Here is a 16,167-nt window from a genome sequence, read left to right as displayed (position 1 = left end):
CCCACGTCAACAAATCTCCACCTTGGCTTGAATTGATCAAGTTACACAAGCAAACTCCTCCATTGCCTCCACCTTAGCCCTTAAGGGCTCACAAGCTGCAAACACCAATCAAGTCCAAGCAGTGCTTGAACTTGTCTGTTGGAATTGGCTTTGTTAACATATCAGAGGCATTCTCACTAGTGAGAATCTTCGACAAAGGAATATCACCAGACGAAACCCATTCTCTGATCTTGTGATACCACACAGCAATATGCTTTGTTCTTGCACGATATACCTTATTCTTCATCAAATGAATTGCACTTTGACTATCACAATGTAGCACCATGCTATCCTGCTTGAAACCAAGCTCATTAACCAGTCCACTAAGCCAAACGGCTTCTTTTCCTGCCTCTATCATTGCCATATATTCTGCTTCTGTAGTGAATAAAGCAACTACATCTTGTAGTGTAGACATCCAGCAAATTGGGCCACCAGCAAACCTAAACACATAGCTTGTCATGGACTTTCTAGAATCAAGGTCCCGTGCATAGTCGGAATCCACATAATCCACAGCTTCTATACTTGCTCTCTGATCAAATAGGATATCAAAATCATGAGTGCTTATAAGATATCTAAAGATCCACTTTACTGCATTCCAATGCTCTTTTCCTGGGTCTGCCATATACCTACTGACCACACTGACTACACGAGAAATATTAGGCCTAGTGCACCATCAAATACATGAGACACCCAACTGCATTTGCATATGACACTTTAGACATATACTTTGACTCCTCATCTGAACTTGGACACAACTGTGAGGACAATTTAAAATGAGCAGAAAGCGGTGTACTAACAAATTTTGCATCAAGCATACTAAACCTCTCTAACACCTTCTTAAGATATCCATTCTAAGATAACCATAATTTACCAGCCCCTTTAAGTGAATTTCTATCCCAAGGATCTCCTTGGTAGCTCCAAGATTCTTCATGTCAAATTCACTACTCAACAAAGACTTCAATTTCACAATTTCTTGCTTACTCTTTGCAGCTAATAACATGTCATCAAAATATAGAGCAAGAAATATATAAGAGCCATCAACGAGTACTCTAAAAGAAACACAACAGTCATACTCACAGTGCATGTACCCATGTGTGACCATGAATGAATCAAAACATTTGTACCATTGCCTGAGAAACTGCTTCAAGCCATATAATGATCTCTTCAACAGACAAACATAATCTTTCTTGCCAGGTTCTTTGAAGCCTTCGGGTTGTTGCATGTAAATCACTTCTTCTAAATCTCCATGGAGGAATGCGGTCTTCACATCTAACTGCTCTAACTCCATGTCATGCATTGTCACAAATCCTAGGATTAATCGAATTGAGGGTGCTTCACAATTGGTGAAAAAATCTCATTATAATCAATTCCTTCTCTTTGTGAGTAACCCTTAGCTACTAACCGTGCTTTGAATTTTTCACCTTCCTTTTCTGACAATGCTCCTTTCTTGCGGAATATCCACTTGCAACTAATAGCCTTCTTTCCCTTGGGAAATTTCACTAATTCCTAAGTCTTATTCTTCTGTAATGACTCCATCTCTTCTAACATTGCTACAAGCCATTTATCATTGTCTTTCCTATTTGTAGCCTCCTTGAAAGTGAATGGATCTCCACCGCTGGTTACGAGAGCAAAACTAACCATGTCTTCAAAGCCATATCTCTATGATGCTCTGTGAACTCGCTTCTCTCTACCTTTAGCAATTGAATAAGACTCTTCTTGTTGCTGTTGTAAATCAATCTCAACATCACTCTTATCATTGGGTGAACTATTCTTGGCAAACTCCACCTCAACAGTTAATTTTTCCTGTGGACTATCATCACATGTCTCTGCTTCATTCTGTTTCAATATAAAGGCTTCATCAAATATGACATCTCTACTGATCACCGTTTTCTTTGAAATTGGACCCCAAAACCTATAGCCTTTAACACCTTTTTCAAAACCAAGAAATACGCAATTTCTTGGCTTCGAATCCAATTTAGAACGCTTTCCACTCTGCACATGCACATAAGTTGGACAACCAAAGATTTTTAGACTCGAATAATCAACAGGTCTACCTGACCAAACTTCTTCTGGAATCTTGAAATCTATGGCTGATGATGGAGATATATTAATAATGAAGCTTGCTGTGTTAACTGTCTCTGCCCAGAATACCTTAGGCAACCCTGCATTCGATCTCATGCATCTGACTCTTTCTACTAAGGTTCTATTCATTCTCTCTACAACCTCATTTTGTTGTGGAGTTCCTTTAATTGTGAAGTGACAAGTAACGCCTTCTAATTCACAAAATCTTATGAATTCTTTATCTCTATACTTTAGTCCATTATCTATTCTAAGGTATTTTATTTTCCTGCCAGTCTAATTCTCAACCTTTGCTTTCCACTTTTTGAATATGTCAAACAAATCAGACTTATGCTTCATAAAATAAATTCATACCTTTCTAGAGTAATCATCAATGAAACTGATAAAATACTGAGCACCGCTATGAGAAGAAACTGATACTAGACCCCAAATATCTGAATGAATGTAGTCAAGAACACCCTTACTTTTATGAGAGTTTGTCTTGAAACTGACTCTATGCTGCTTCCCGTCCACACAATACTTGCCGAAGTCTAGTTTGCATGTCTTCACTCCTTCAATAAATTTCTCTTGTGCAACTCTAACATACCACATTCACCAATATGACCAAGTCACATATGCCATAATTTTGTGTCGTCAATGCTGGACTCCATCGGAGTGGTGACTGCAACTCTTCCTACAACTATGTTCCCAATCAATCTGTAAAGTGTGCTTACTTTCTATCCCTTCAACACCATCATAGCACCTTTGGTAATCTTCATGAGTCCACCCTTTGATGAGTATGAATAGCCCAAATCATCCAATACTCTTAAAGAAATTAAATTCTTTCTAAGATCTGGAACATGTTTGACATAACTAAGAACTCTCAAAACTCCATCAAACATCTTGATCTTCACGGTACCAATCCCAATAACCGGGCATGTAGCATCATTACCCATTTGGACCATACCATTGTCATCTGATGTTTCTTTAGCAACACTAGCTAATTCTAGAGGCTTCTTTCCATTCTTCTTCTCTTCTAAATGCTCTTTCAACTCTTTACACTAATTCTTGTAGTGCCCTTTCTTGTGACAATAAAAGCACTCTACATCTTTCTTTGCACGTGATTTAGACTGTGATCTATTTCTGTTGGAGTTTTGTCCTCTTGACCTGCTTTTACCCTTATTGCTTGACTCAAAATTTACAATAAGTCCATCAGCTTGAGAACCATCACTATCTTCCTTCATCTTTATGTGTGACAAGAGAGCACTAGTCACCTCCTCAAGTACTATAGTCACTTTCTCGTACATCAACGTAGTCACTAGATGATCAAAAGAAGTAGGAAGCAATGCTAATAAGAGTAACGCTTTATCTTCGTCCTCATAATTTGCCCCAAAACTTGACAATTGGGTGTTCAACATATTAAATGTGTTGAGATGCTCCAACAGATTAGAACCCTCCTTTATATGCAAACTATACAATTGCTTCTTCATGTACAACTTGTTCGTCAGATTCTTTCTCATATAAAGACCTTTTAGTTTTTCCCAAACCTCCTTTATGGCCTTCTAGGATATTGTGAATGACCTCATCACCTAGGTTGAAACGAATAGCGCTAGCTGCTTTCTCACCCATCTCTACCCATTCTACATCCTTCATCGTTTCCGGTTTCTTCTCCTTCCCAAGCAAGGCCTTGTGAACTACTTGTTGAATTAAGAGATCCTTCTTCCGCCTTTGCCAAAGAAAAAAATTTCCCTTACCACAAAACTTCTCTATATCATACTATGTGCTTGGCATCTGTACTGTATTCAAAAGGATTGAATCCTAACCTAGCTCTAATAGCACTTGTTGTGCAGATAGCACCCCAAGATTCAAATCAATAATAGTAAATAAGCGAAAATTAAATAACAAACACACACAAAGAACACAAGAATTTACGTGGTTCGGCAAACTGCCTATCTCCACGATGACGACGGTTCACTATAAAATTAGAAAGATACAATAGTGCACAAGAACACTCTCAAGAAACCCAAATCCCAATTACACCTTAACTCTCTCTCACCCACAAGACAAGAAAACTCTATTTTTCTTCTTATGCGGCTGCTACTAAGCTTTAGGAATTCTCTAATTTTCTCTATATATTGCCGTTCATCTCAAACCTAATATATATATATATATATATATATATATATATATATATATATATGTTATAGGTCAGCTATTACTAGGAATTATATTCCTAGTTGTATTCGGTCATACTTGACCGGCATACAAATAGTGGGCTTGTGGGCTTCAGTGGCAATTCAAGCCGCCCACGTCAACAAATTCAAACTCTCTTCTCTTTCTTTATCACATAGGGTTTGAATTGAACGAATTAAAAGGTTTAGGGTTTAATTTGTGACTTATAAAACTATAGAATCTAATTTGAAACCCCCTATAAAGCATTAAAGTGGAATATCTCTCGAATAAATTAAAATAACTCAAGTAAATAAAACTATAAAAGGAAAGGAAGCAGGCCAGGGTGAACAACAAAATAAAAGATTGTGTTTACTCCACAAATCATGTCCCAAAAATAGATGATGTTAACTGTTAAGTTACCAACAAGTTTTGGGAGGACGTAAGATCTAAGTAGGATGTCCTGATATTCGAGTTTGTATGACATATACACATACTAAACATGTACAGTTTGTTCACAAATCAATCAATCAATATATATATAAAAACAGAGACCTCATGCGAGAGAGCTTGAGGTTCTGCCATGTGGCGCACTCTATGAAGAAAATTGAGATACTCTTAAACCATATTAGAGATAAGAACAAATTTAAAAGTAGAGACTCTTTATTTCCTTTGATTCAATGTTTCAAAACTATTTTTTGTTACATTTTGTATTCAATGTTTTAAGATTACTATTTATTTCATTTGGTTCAATGTCTCAAGACCTTCAATCTCTCTCACACACAAAAAACTCTTTGCATTTTTATTCATCCTTTTCACTTTTACTGCTTTATATACACATGCTCATAACCTTTCATATCATCCTATCTCAAATACACTTAGACAAAAAATGATGTCATTTAACTTCAACCTTTCGATGATACCTACATAACTCCAACGTTTCAGTATCATATGATTGTAACTTGTATGAGTAGGCTATGACCAAGGAATGGGGCTTGCATCTTTTATTCAGTGACGGTAGCTTACGATTTTAATGTTGAAGTCAAACATTGTAGATTTTGTGAAGGTTATGATTCGCTTGGAGTCTTTGAGTGTTTGTGATTTTGGTTTGAGAAAGTTATAAATGTATTTTATTCTAGAACTAAAGAAAAAGAAAAAGAAACCTTCCAATTGATTATTTACGAAGTTGGCTTTTGTTTTGTGTTAGAATTCATAATTTGTAGGTAGCCATAGTGGTAAAAAAAAAAATCAATGGTAACTTAAAAGTATTTTTCGCTTTTTTTAAAGGATATAGAAGCCCAACTAAAGTCAATTGAATTTTAATAAATGAATGTATTTTTAGCAAATTTCTATTTGTTTAATCATGTTTTCTTTATGTTGATACTTACAAATGATTTCCTTAATTCCATTGAGACAATTAATTGGGTGTTTATGATCAAGGTCTCCATATTTGATTATGAGAATAGAGTGATTGAGAAAGTGTTTGGTAGGTTGCTTAAATTTATATAATTTTAGGATATAAAAGTATTTAATATTTTAAATTCTTATTTGTAGATTTCACAATCATTTAATTAGTTTGAAAAATAAAATCTACTTTTAACGGTAAATATTATGATATATTATAATCTTACAATGTTATACAATTTTTTAAAATAAATTATGAATTAAAAAAATCAAGTTTCAAAGTATTTAACAATATTGTAGGCAGACATCAATATTATATAACAAAATAAGTATTAAGTATTATATGTAGATTTTAATATACATAAAAATGATTTCAAATGAAATTGTAAAGTAGTCCACGCATCGCGTGGAATATCATCTAGTTATGCTATAATTAACTAATTAGCGTTAAAATATCAAGACAATGAACCTAAGAATTTCGAGGGAGATGGAGAAGACTGATTCGTTGAAAAGTCATTTTCAAGATATTTAAGCTTTACATTGCCTGTTTGTTCTTGGTGTCCCTATGAATTTTTGGGTTCCTCAGTGGTAGTTCGAGACAATGTGATCCTTTGTCTCCTTAATTTGTGTTGGAAATGAAGGTGATTTCAAAGTCAAGGTAATTTGTCAATACCGGAGTCTTTAAGGTCTTCAATTTCCATCCTAAATACTGCCCCAGTTTGAAGTTAAAACATTTGTGTTGTGCTATTACTTAATGGTATTCACAAATGCTAATAGGCCTTCAATTTAGCTAGTTAAAAAGGTGAGTTCATTTTTGCTTATACAGTTTCAATTGAATAACCTGTCAGCTACACTGCCCGCGTCATCTTTATCTTCTCGCCTCTTTGCTTGGCTAAAAGTTGCAACAGATAATATTTGACTGATCCACCCCGAACAGAGGGTCAAAAGTATTTTTAGTATAGAAATAAACATATTAATGTAGAGAGAAGAAATAAACATATTAAGTATACTAAGATATACTACTAAACTACACAGATTTGAGGACAATTATAGCACAGGGCACCATAAATTGATCTTCCATCTTATTGTATTATCAAAAGGCATAAATTGATTAGTTTTAAGGATTTCGGCAACAACAAACAGATAAACAACTGGCAGTTGATACAAGAATCTGTTTTTCATTTCTAAAGTAGGCCATTTGGGCAAACGTTTAATACAGAACAAGTAGACAATGAGAACAAAGAATTAGAAACAAAAGGAAAAGGGGGGAGAGGGAAAGGAGAAACTAAGAACTGCCAAAGAACCTGTATAGAGAAGACTAAACAATAATAACAATTTCTATGATTTTAAAATTCAAAATCGAACCCGAATGGTACGTCCAGAAGGGTTCACCATGTTTATCATCCCAATTGGTAATTCTGTGTGCTTCCTCAGGTGGTACCAAACAGCCACATTCCTCACTTGGAAAAAATTAACTAATCAATCTTCACTGATGAGTAGATAAGCCTTGTGAACCAGAAGCATGCATAGAAACCAATTGTACCAGTCAGCACGAAAAATGCATATGAGGCAATCAGCATGTAGCCGAAGTACAACATCCCAGACACCGGCTTTGTGATCTCAAGCTTTGTAAAGAAGTAGAAGGCGGCATATAGGAAAAGATAGAGTGCAGAGGAACCCGAAGTCAAATATGACCTCCACCACCAGAGGTAGTCCTCACTGCACAGCTGGAAGTAGCAAAGTACAATTGTAATCTCGGCACATGTGACAATAAGGATGAGGAAGACAATGAAGAGGAACCCAAATATGTAATAGAACTGTTGCAACCATATTGAAGTGAGGATGAAAAAGAGCTCGATAAAGACTGCACCAAAGGGGAGTATGCCTCCAATTAAGATAGAGAATGCTGGGTTCATGTACCAAGCCTGTTCAGGGATCTGCCTAGGGATCTTATTGGTTTTCACAGGATCCTCAATTGCGGGCTTCCTAAAACCCACATAACTACCCACAAAGACAAGGGGAACTGAGATGCCAAACCACAAGAAAACCAGAGCAAACATGGTTCCAAATGGCACTGCCCCCGAGGACTTCTGCCCCCAAATTAGAGCATTCAGGACGAAGAAAATGGCAAAGACAGTTGCAGGAAAAAAGAAGGCAGTTTTGAGAGCAATTTTCTTCCATTCTGCCCCCTTGAACATCTTATAGAGGCGGGCTGCAAAATATCCAGCAAACAGTCCCATAAAGACCCAGAGTAAAAGCATGGCCGTCATCAATCCACCTCGGTTTGAGGGAGAGAGGAATCCAAGGACAGCAAACATCATAGTGACAACAATCATCCCAAAAAACTGAACTCCTGTCCCGGCGTAAACACATAGTAAGTCTGGGTTTGATGGAGGCCTGAAAACATCCCCATGCACCAGTTTCCACCCTGTCTCTTCTTGGGCTTCTTCCTGAGTCTCTAACTGGTTGTACTTGGAGATGTCCCGGTAAAGCGTCCGCAACATGATCATAGCCACCATGCCAGAGAGGAAAAGAACAATCATCAAAGAATTAACAATTGAGAACCAGTGAATTTGATCATCAGCCATCAGAAGATAGGTATCCCACCGAGATGCCCATTTCACATCACTCTCCTGCAGGGTTTAACGAAGGGCAAAATAATTAAAAAGAGAATATCATAATAAACCAAATGGCAAACAGCAAAGTTCTTCCTTTACTAAGAGGTATGGTAACTGACCTCAAAGTTAACATCATACGTAAATATAATTTCCTTCTTATCTTCAACCTCTTGAGGAGTTTCGGAGTTGGTAACCAAGGCTTTTGCATGAGGATCACAAGTTTTTAAACGGGTCTTTTCATTCCATTGACCGTCATATACATGCCTGATACTGTACTTGGAAAAATTATAAAATATCATTATTATCCAGGCAAAAATCATTATCGAAGCGAGAAATTAGCAGAAATTGATAAACAGATGATATGGAGAGGAATCATAATCTTACCTGAATGGTCTGACCTCAAATCCGACAATCCTTGATAATTCTGTAACTGGATCTTTATGAATCTTGACTGTAAAGGTTAAGTGATTGTGGATAAAATGTTTTTCTTCCTTGCTCTGCAAATAATTATATTAAAGATTAAAAAATAAAAATTGCTTGGTTGATTACATTTCTAAAAGTTTTAGCTTACTAGTTAAAACAAATGGTAATTGCTCGACTTCTTACCCCTGCATACTGTCCTCTGAGACCCACATGGAAGCCATGTTGATACACAATAGAATTTTCCTGATCAGGCCTTCTTATAGGGACAACCAGAGGAAGATTATCCAAAATCCTTGACATATGGAACAAAGGTAACCAAAAAAATTATGTCATAAAGTTAGCTGGTTATTCACATAAGATTATAATTCACATTCAAAACCCTCTACATTACTGCCTTACATGTTCACCCGATACTCGTCATCTATCTTTTCCTTGAACGCCTTTGCAGTTTTTGCATCGAGAGTTACTCGACACAAAACATTGCACATCTGTGGCTCTCTCATTTTAAACTGCAACAAACAAAAGCGATCAGCAGCTCAATAGCCAAACATAATGACTAAACAAGAGGAAAAATAATTCCTCCAAAAAATCTAACTGACCACATAAGGAGAGTTTTCAATACGATCACCACGAAGAACCTCCCCAAGATTCTCGGCACTGTCAACTATCTTCTCTGGAAGACAATAAGGGAGGGAATAGTAGGAGTAAGGAAGCTGAGTTTTTGTAGAGGTCAATTTGTTCACTTTCACCTTCAACTCATTCCCCTGCAGCCAACATAAAATAAAAATTTTAAACGTCAAAATGATCTCAATATATCCAAAATTAGTTTTAGCATCTCAACAGAGAAATGTGGTTACATCAATTGGCATACATCCAAAGCATGAGATAACATATGGGAGGATTTCATTATCATCATATAACCACTAAAATAGCTAAATTTCTACCAACTCAGGAGTAGTCTAGGTAACCACAGTGAAAAAAGTGTATACTTTCTAGTATCATATGATCAAAAAAGCCCAGGTTGTATATGTAACATACTAATTTCTTTCTATAAACATGCGAGCATTCAAACTTGATGAAATACATCTAAACTTAAACCCCATTCTAATAACGGGTTTGATGGCGAGCATGCTCAACCTCCGGAAACTGTTTAGATAAAACTTTGGAAGTCAATAGAATGTCCCAAGAAAACAAATTTCTTATACATAAGTCTTCAAAAGTAACAGATCTTATAGATCTAGAGTTCAAGAATCGATGATCATCGGTCAACAACTCCCCAGGCTAAATTCTAAATCCCTAAAACACGTAATTTCATATTGGTCAACACTTTTTTCTAATTCAACCACTGTTTAGAATTTCCTCCCACACACCCACACATACAAAGTTCAAACTTTTTATCAAATCCTATAGGAAAAGATATATATTTATAGATTAACATGTAAGCTAAGTTTACAGCAAAAAGAAAAAGCAGAGATTCACAATAATTACACAAACAAAATCCAGAAAATTCAATCATTGCATAAACTACAGCACAGATCCCAACGATTTTTTCAACAAAATATAGAAAATGAATCAAGTTGACGCAGATCCAAACGAAAAATGGATCCAAGATCTAAAGCTGAAACCCTTAGAAAACAAAGAAAGAGAGAATATGATAATATACCAGTTGGAAATCTTGGGGAGCGACGCCGGGGAGGTAGAAGCAGCGAGCGACATCGACATGGACGAAGAAGAACAGCAAGAGACAAAGAGAGATCCATCGTCGTCGTTGGTGTTGAAAAGCGAGAGCTCCTCTCGCCATGGTGGCTGTTTCTCTAAAGATCTAGATCCACCAAGATTTTGCCCTAACCTCCTTCTCTCTCTCTCTCTCTCTCTCACAGTGTGTTTCTCTCTCTCTCTCTCTCTCTCAACTGGTTTATGTGTGTGTGAGAGTTTATTCTTTGTTTCTTTATTTTGATAGTGGATTTATTAATATAGCGCGAGATCGGAGAAGAACGAGATATTATAGAAATCTTTCTTCTTGGGGGAATTTACGATGTACCAATCAGAAGTTTCTTTAACCGTCCGATCTTTTGGTTTTTTCACCGTGATGTGCGGTCCAGATTGGACCAATTGAAATCTACTTCGCTAGTCAACGTTTTTTTTTTATTGGTTCCACTCCCTTAATTATCCTTAATTATTAATATATTACCTACGTTGGGAATTCATTTTCTTTTCTGTTATTTGATGTACACACAATTTTCACATAATTTTATGAGTTATTGAATTACATTACTTACACATTATATACCACTTCGGGTGGTTAAAATCAAAAACTTACCAAAAAAAATTTTATATATATATACACCACACTCAAAACTTAATAAAAGTTAAAAGGTCCTAGACTTTTTTTTTTTTTGGCTTGTATTCGAAAATATTATAAAATCAAAAAAATGATCCAGTATCATAGGCTATTTTATAACTTTTTTTATCATAAATATGTTGTAGTAAAGTGTAAGTAGTAAAGAAAAAATTATGAATCCATATGTAAGTAATATGTAATTATTTACAGTTTGAGACAAAATTTAGATGTAATACCTTAGGTGTTGTTTTTTAGGTTCTTCTCTTAAAATTTAACTATATGGCTACTTAACTAAAAATATACTTTCATCCTATGAGAAAAAATCTATATAACAGAATGTTAAAAGGAAAACCTATGGAATAGCACCTAAGTACTGTACCTATGTCTTTGCTCGTACAGTCTATCACGTTAAAATTGTGAAAATAAAAATTACTATTTTATGATGTAGGGTCATTACTTATCAAAAAAAAATTTGTGAAAATAAAAATTGTGAAATAGTTATAAGAACTTAAGCCAAGTTTATTAGCTTTTTTTTTTTTTAAATGAGCCAACATTATGAGCTTTAGTGTTGGGACTAAGCTAAGGTAATTAATTATAGAATGATTAATACAAATTTAGATTTGAGTAATTAATCAGATCGTATCTCTCAGTCTCAGGTACTAAAAAAACAAAAGAGTAGGTGTACTTGCCAAATCAAAAAAATGTCGGTGGAGTAATCTGCATTTATTTATTGTTGTCTCCTACTCAAAGAGTGGGACAAAAAGTTGAAGAGTTCAGAATCTTGCCTAGGTAAATGAACGCATTGATAATAAAATTTAAAATAAATCTTTAGATCTAAGCCCATGATTGCATATTAAAGTCTTGACCAAAGTATACCTTTAATGCCATAAAATTTATGGTTATATTTTTTTTTAGTCCTTTATGTTTCAAAATTTTAATTTTGGTCATTCATATTTGATTCTATTTCTACGTTCATATTTGCCATTTTAAGTTTCGATTTATTTTTTTATATTTGATTCTTTTCTTTTTCTTTTTTTGACATTTTTAAGTTTCAAATTTTTTATTTTAATCTTTTAGTTTAGATTTTATGGAAATGAAAGTTTTGAAACATAAAGTTATACATAGAAAACTAAATCAAATATGAAGGACCAAACTGAAAATGTTGAAATATAAATGGCCAATATTAAAATGAATCAAACATAAAAATATCAAAATGAAAAATTTGTAAGATAAATGACCAAAATGAAACAACCCCAAACTTTAAAGGTGAGATGTATGAATATAGGAGGTTCTATATGAAATATTTATTTAAAATTTATACTTAAATAAGAAACATATATTACAATAATGGCATGGAAAAATGTGAGTTTTCAAAAAAAAAAAATTTGAGTGCGAATATAGAAAGTCAACAAAAGTTAGAATTTTTTATTGTATATTAGATCATCAAGATAACTTTTGATTTTAGATTAGATATAAATATAAATATAGATGGGTATAGATTACTAAATAATTAGTGTAAAAAAATCCTTCATAAAGAATTAAAACATTGTAATAACCCCAAAATTGAATATACACTGCAATTTCCAGTTGGACTACTGGGTTGAGTCAAAATAGAAAACACTTGTTTGGATCATTAAATGATCCATTTGGATTAAAGGGAAGTAAACTAGAGTAGAGTAAATTTAGCCCAAAATTAGTATATTTTCAGTCAATTTTATTTTACTCTCCTCCACTCCTCCTCATTTCTCTCTCAATCTAAACGGACCATACGTTCCATTTAATTTTATACTATTTCTCTTCTTTGGCATAGTTCCATAATTTCATTAAAATTTTAAAAAAAAATCTCTTCCTTTTTTTTTCAGTAATAGGAATTTATATATAAAGCAAACTAGTTTTTTATTTATTTTTATAATAGGGATTTATGTTTTTGTCACCTTTGTTTTAGGAAACCCTCCTTGATGATTAATTTGTAGCCTCCATCTTATTAATGTAAAACTAGATTTTCATGTTACATCATGGATCAATTAATCACAACCTTCTTAGTACATTTGATCTTGTTGAGCTAAATTGGTTTTTGGATTTTTATGCGCTAAAATACATAGAAACTAGATTGCAGAAAGAAACTGCATTGAAACCCCATGTCCCAATTCCATGCTAACCAAACGTGGTATGAATGAAGTAACAAAAAAAATCCAAATTCAATGTTGTTGTAAGTTGTAACATACCTTGCATGTGTTATATATATATATATATATATATATATATATATATATATATATATATATATTTGATGGAAACCTTACATGTGTTAAGTAAATATATATATATATATATATATATATATTTGATGGAAACCTTACATGTGTTATATTACTTATATACCACTTTCAGTCTTTCATATCAGTCTCAAAACTTTAAAAAAAATAATTATTAAAATCAATAAAAAGCTATAAAAGTAGTAAAATTTAAGGTAAGTGTGGAAAAATTACCCCCCCCCCCCCCCAACTTCTATCTCTAATAAAATTTAGAAAGGTGTGGGAATTAGTTGTCTTGTCCTACATCTTTTTCGGAAAGAATATTTAAGAGGCCCCTTTAAACATGTGAATTTAAACCGTTCTTTTTAAGAATGACATTCTTAATTTCCTATACCATATTTAGTATATTAAAATAAAAAGCACAAAACAGTGAGATACAACACTATGAGACAGTAACCACTCAGCAGAAAATAGCAAGATTGAATAGGAGGGACCTCCAAAATGTTATCAATGCAACTACCCAATATAGGCACTAAGCACCAACAAAATTGTGGTTTGTGTCTTATTGCCTATTTTAATTTTTTAATTAATTTATTTTTTTCTCTTTTTTGTTTGGTGGGTTTTTACTTTTTATGTCATTAATAAGGAGGTGTACAACAATAATAATTTGTTTATTTATTATACAAAGTTTCCCTCTTGTCTTTTCTGGGTAGTGGTGGCATAGTGGGGTACACCCTAATGTATTATGTACAGAAAGCGTGAAATTTTTTATAGTTGCTTTGTAATGAAGGGTTCAGTGAAAACTGAAGTCCTACGCAAAGGCCAACATTGACCTGAACTTGCTTAAGCAGGAATATTGATTATTTAATTTTAGAGAAATACTATGCATATAACGTTTTTACAATAATTTTATAAAAAATTTTAAGTAACATATTATTACAGATTATTATTAATGGACAAGGAAATAGTTTCAGTGATGGATTCAAATTAAAAACTTGTAACAACCTGCCATTTAAAATTTGTTATGAAAATGTCGTAAAAAAAATGTTGTGATGTAGCACTTTTCTTAATTTCAAAAGTCAATTATTGGTGTAAGTACACAATTGTACCCAGACCCAAAAACAAGTGATGAGCTCAGGCCCAATGAGCCTTATATAATGAAATTTGTAGAGTATGGATTTGAAACCTAGGTTTGGGATGTTGGAAGTTAATTAACAGGTTAGAGTGCCACAATCTATGTAAGTGATAAACAAATATGACAAAGAGACCTCCTCGGACGTAAGCCGATGATGATTTGTATAGTACTTCTCTTTCTTTGCCAAAATTTACAATTCTTAGTTCTTTTTTTAGCTAAGAAGCCGGTCCTCTCTTTCTTTCCTCTCTTGTCTTCTTATATACTTCTTCTTCTTCTCTGTTTCATTCACATGTCACACGAATCTTCCTTTTAGATACTTGTCCCGTCTACCACATTCTTAAAGTCTTCAAATAGTGGCAAGAAGGCTGAATTCTACTGTTCAGAGGTCATTTCTCCATTAATGCGGTCAGGGAGATAGATGTAGGGCCTTTAATGTGGTGGTAGCAGCTTTTTCCTCAAATATTTCTCACATGCTTCTGCTTCTAAAGGGTGCTTGGATCACACTTTTACCAACCAGTTCTTCCAAAATTTTGCCTCTAACCCGTTTAGCATATCCCAGGGCCATTACTGGGCCTGTCCGAGGATATACTCCTCCTCGGACAACTCCTCGAACCTCTATAGTGCGGACTGACCTGTGGGCCTAGAGACCCTGACCAAACAGATTTATACCAACCAAATCAGGCCCAAAGCCCAAACGTTTATTCAAGCACTTTTACCCCCCACAATTGGTCAATTAGATTTTATTTTAGATCCTGTTAACTAATTAAGTTATTAATATTTTATTTGAGTTCTTAGAGTTAAAGGTTATCTATATACATAATAATAGGTAAAACTGTGAGGAAATCCAATTAGATTTCAAATTAGAATTAAATTAGAGTATAATTTTACGTCATGTATCCCATCTAATCTAAGTTTTTAAATTTATGTGCCAAGTGAGTTAATTTAATGTAAAAATTGGATTTCAATTAGAGTTTAATTTTGTGTCATGTGTCCCATCTAATCTAAATTTTTTAATTTGTGTAAAATGAGTTAATTTAGAGTAAAAAACGAGGAGTTCAATATAAATAAATCATAAAAAATATAATTTTTGAATGATTTTATATTTATGAGTTTTTTTTTTTTTTTGTATAACTAAAAACAATTCAAGTTTATAAGTCTCACTCACACACACACACACACACATCTATATATATAATAATAGGTAAAGCATAAAGAAAATCTAATTAAGTTTCAAATGGAAATTTAATTAGAGTCTAATTTTGCGCCATGTGTCTCATTTAATCTAAATTTTAGAATTTTGTGTCAAGTGAGTTAATTTAGTGTAAAAATTGAATTTTAATTAGAGCTTAATTTTGAGCCACATGTCCCATTTTATCTAAATTTTTAATTTTTTGTGCTAAATTAGTTAATTTAATGTAGAAAACGATGAGTCCAATATAATAAACCATAAAAAACATAATCATATAATTAAAAAAAATTCAAATTTATAAGTCATATATATACATACATATATATATATATAGGTAAAGTTTAGAGAAAATTGAATTAGAATTTGAAATTATAATCCAATTTTGCACCATGTGTCTAAATTTATGTGGGAACTACACCATAATTATCCATTTAAGCTTGTGCCATGTGTCTACTTAAGTTTTTTAATCTTTGTGTCAAGTGAGTTAACGAGTGCAAAATACTAAGAATCTAATATTAATAAACTATAAAATTTTA

General features: G+C 33.5%; 1 protein-coding gene across 1 annotated transcript; it reads right to left on the bottom strand.

The window, feature by feature from the left end:
- Positions 1 to 6,828: 6,828 nt before the first annotated feature.
- LOC142615312 (transmembrane 9 superfamily member 10) lies at positions 6,829 to 10,669 on the bottom strand. The gene is made up of 7 exons (XM_075788051.1): positions 10,375 to 10,669; positions 9,311 to 9,475; positions 9,111 to 9,220; positions 8,895 to 9,003; positions 8,673 to 8,785; positions 8,408 to 8,558; positions 6,829 to 8,303 (listed from the first exon to the last, which is right to left on the bottom strand). The coding sequence occupies exons 1-7, from the start codon at positions 10,510 to 10,512 to the stop codon at positions 7,146 to 7,148; spliced, it is 1,944 nt and encodes a 647-aa protein (XP_075644166.1). The 5' UTR covers positions 10,513 to 10,669; the 3' UTR covers positions 6,829 to 7,145.
- Positions 10,670 to 16,167: the final 5,498 nt, after the last annotated feature.

The sequence above is a fragment of the Castanea sativa genome, chromosome 1 (assembly GCF_040712315.1).
Source record: "Castanea sativa cultivar Marrone di Chiusa Pesio chromosome 1, ASM4071231v1".
Classification (NCBI taxonomy): Eukaryota; Viridiplantae; Streptophyta; class Magnoliopsida; order Fagales; family Fagaceae; genus Castanea; species Castanea sativa.
The sequence above is the reverse complement of the archived record's forward strand: the minus strand, read 5'-3'. Positions and strand labels throughout refer to the sequence as shown.

Coding starts and splice junctions, on each gene's coding strand:
- LOC142615312 (XM_075788051.1), bottom strand. CDS start 10,512: ATGGCGAGAGGAGCTCTCGCTTTTCAACACCAACGACGACGATGGATC. Junction 9,221..9,310: donor TTGAAAACTCTCCTTATGTG/GTCAGTTAGATT, acceptor TGTTTGTTGCAG/TTTAAAATGAGAGAGCCACA. Junction 8,786..8,894: donor TCAGAGGACAGTATGCAGGG/GTAAGAAGTCGA, acceptor AATTATTTGCAG/AGCAAGGAAGAAAAACATTT.